Here is a 317-nt window from a genome sequence, read left to right as displayed (position 1 = left end):
GCGCTTGAGGACGACGCGGCGGCTGCCCTCGCGGGGCTCCCCGTAGCGCGCGAAGTAGACGTTCTTGACGTTGAAGAAGTCGAAGAGGCGCAGGCGGCCCCAGCTCTCCAGCCGCAGCTGCCCGTTGAGGAACTTGCGGCACCAGCTGGTGCCCCAGCAGGCCGGGCACTTATTGAGCTGCAGGAAGCGCCGCTCCGACAGCTCGTTGCGCTGCAGCGAGGCCAGCAGCGAGTGCGTGTTCAGCACCAGCGCCGCCGCCAGGCTGCCCAGCACCGCCAGCTTCACGTAGCGGTACAGCCGCCCCAACTTCAGCGACA

General features: G+C 68.5%; 1 protein-coding gene across 1 annotated transcript in view; it reads right to left on the bottom strand.

Moving 5' to 3' along the window:
• The window catches only part of LOC104832302 (chromosome unknown open reading frame, human C3orf58), a gene marked incomplete at its 5' end in the record, with an annotated part of 19,026 nt that extends 18,711 nt beyond the window's left edge, over nucleotides 1-315 (bottom strand). The window contains one exon of the mRNA XM_010568430.1: nucleotides 5-315. Within this exon, the coding sequence (XP_010566732.1) occupies nucleotides 5-315 (311 nt within the window). The remainder of the gene's footprint in view (nucleotides 1-4) is intronic.
• Nucleotides 316-317: the final 2 nt, after the last annotated feature.

Source organism: Haliaeetus leucocephalus, unplaced genomic scaffold (genome assembly GCF_000737465.1).
Source record: "Haliaeetus leucocephalus isolate CR32 unplaced genomic scaffold, Haliaeetus_leucocephalus-4.0 Scaffold240, whole genome shotgun sequence".
NCBI classification, from domain to species: domain Eukaryota; kingdom Metazoa; phylum Chordata; class Aves; order Accipitriformes; family Accipitridae; genus Haliaeetus; species Haliaeetus leucocephalus.
Note: the sequence above shows the minus strand (reverse complement) of the source record. Positions and strands in the feature narration are given on the sequence as shown.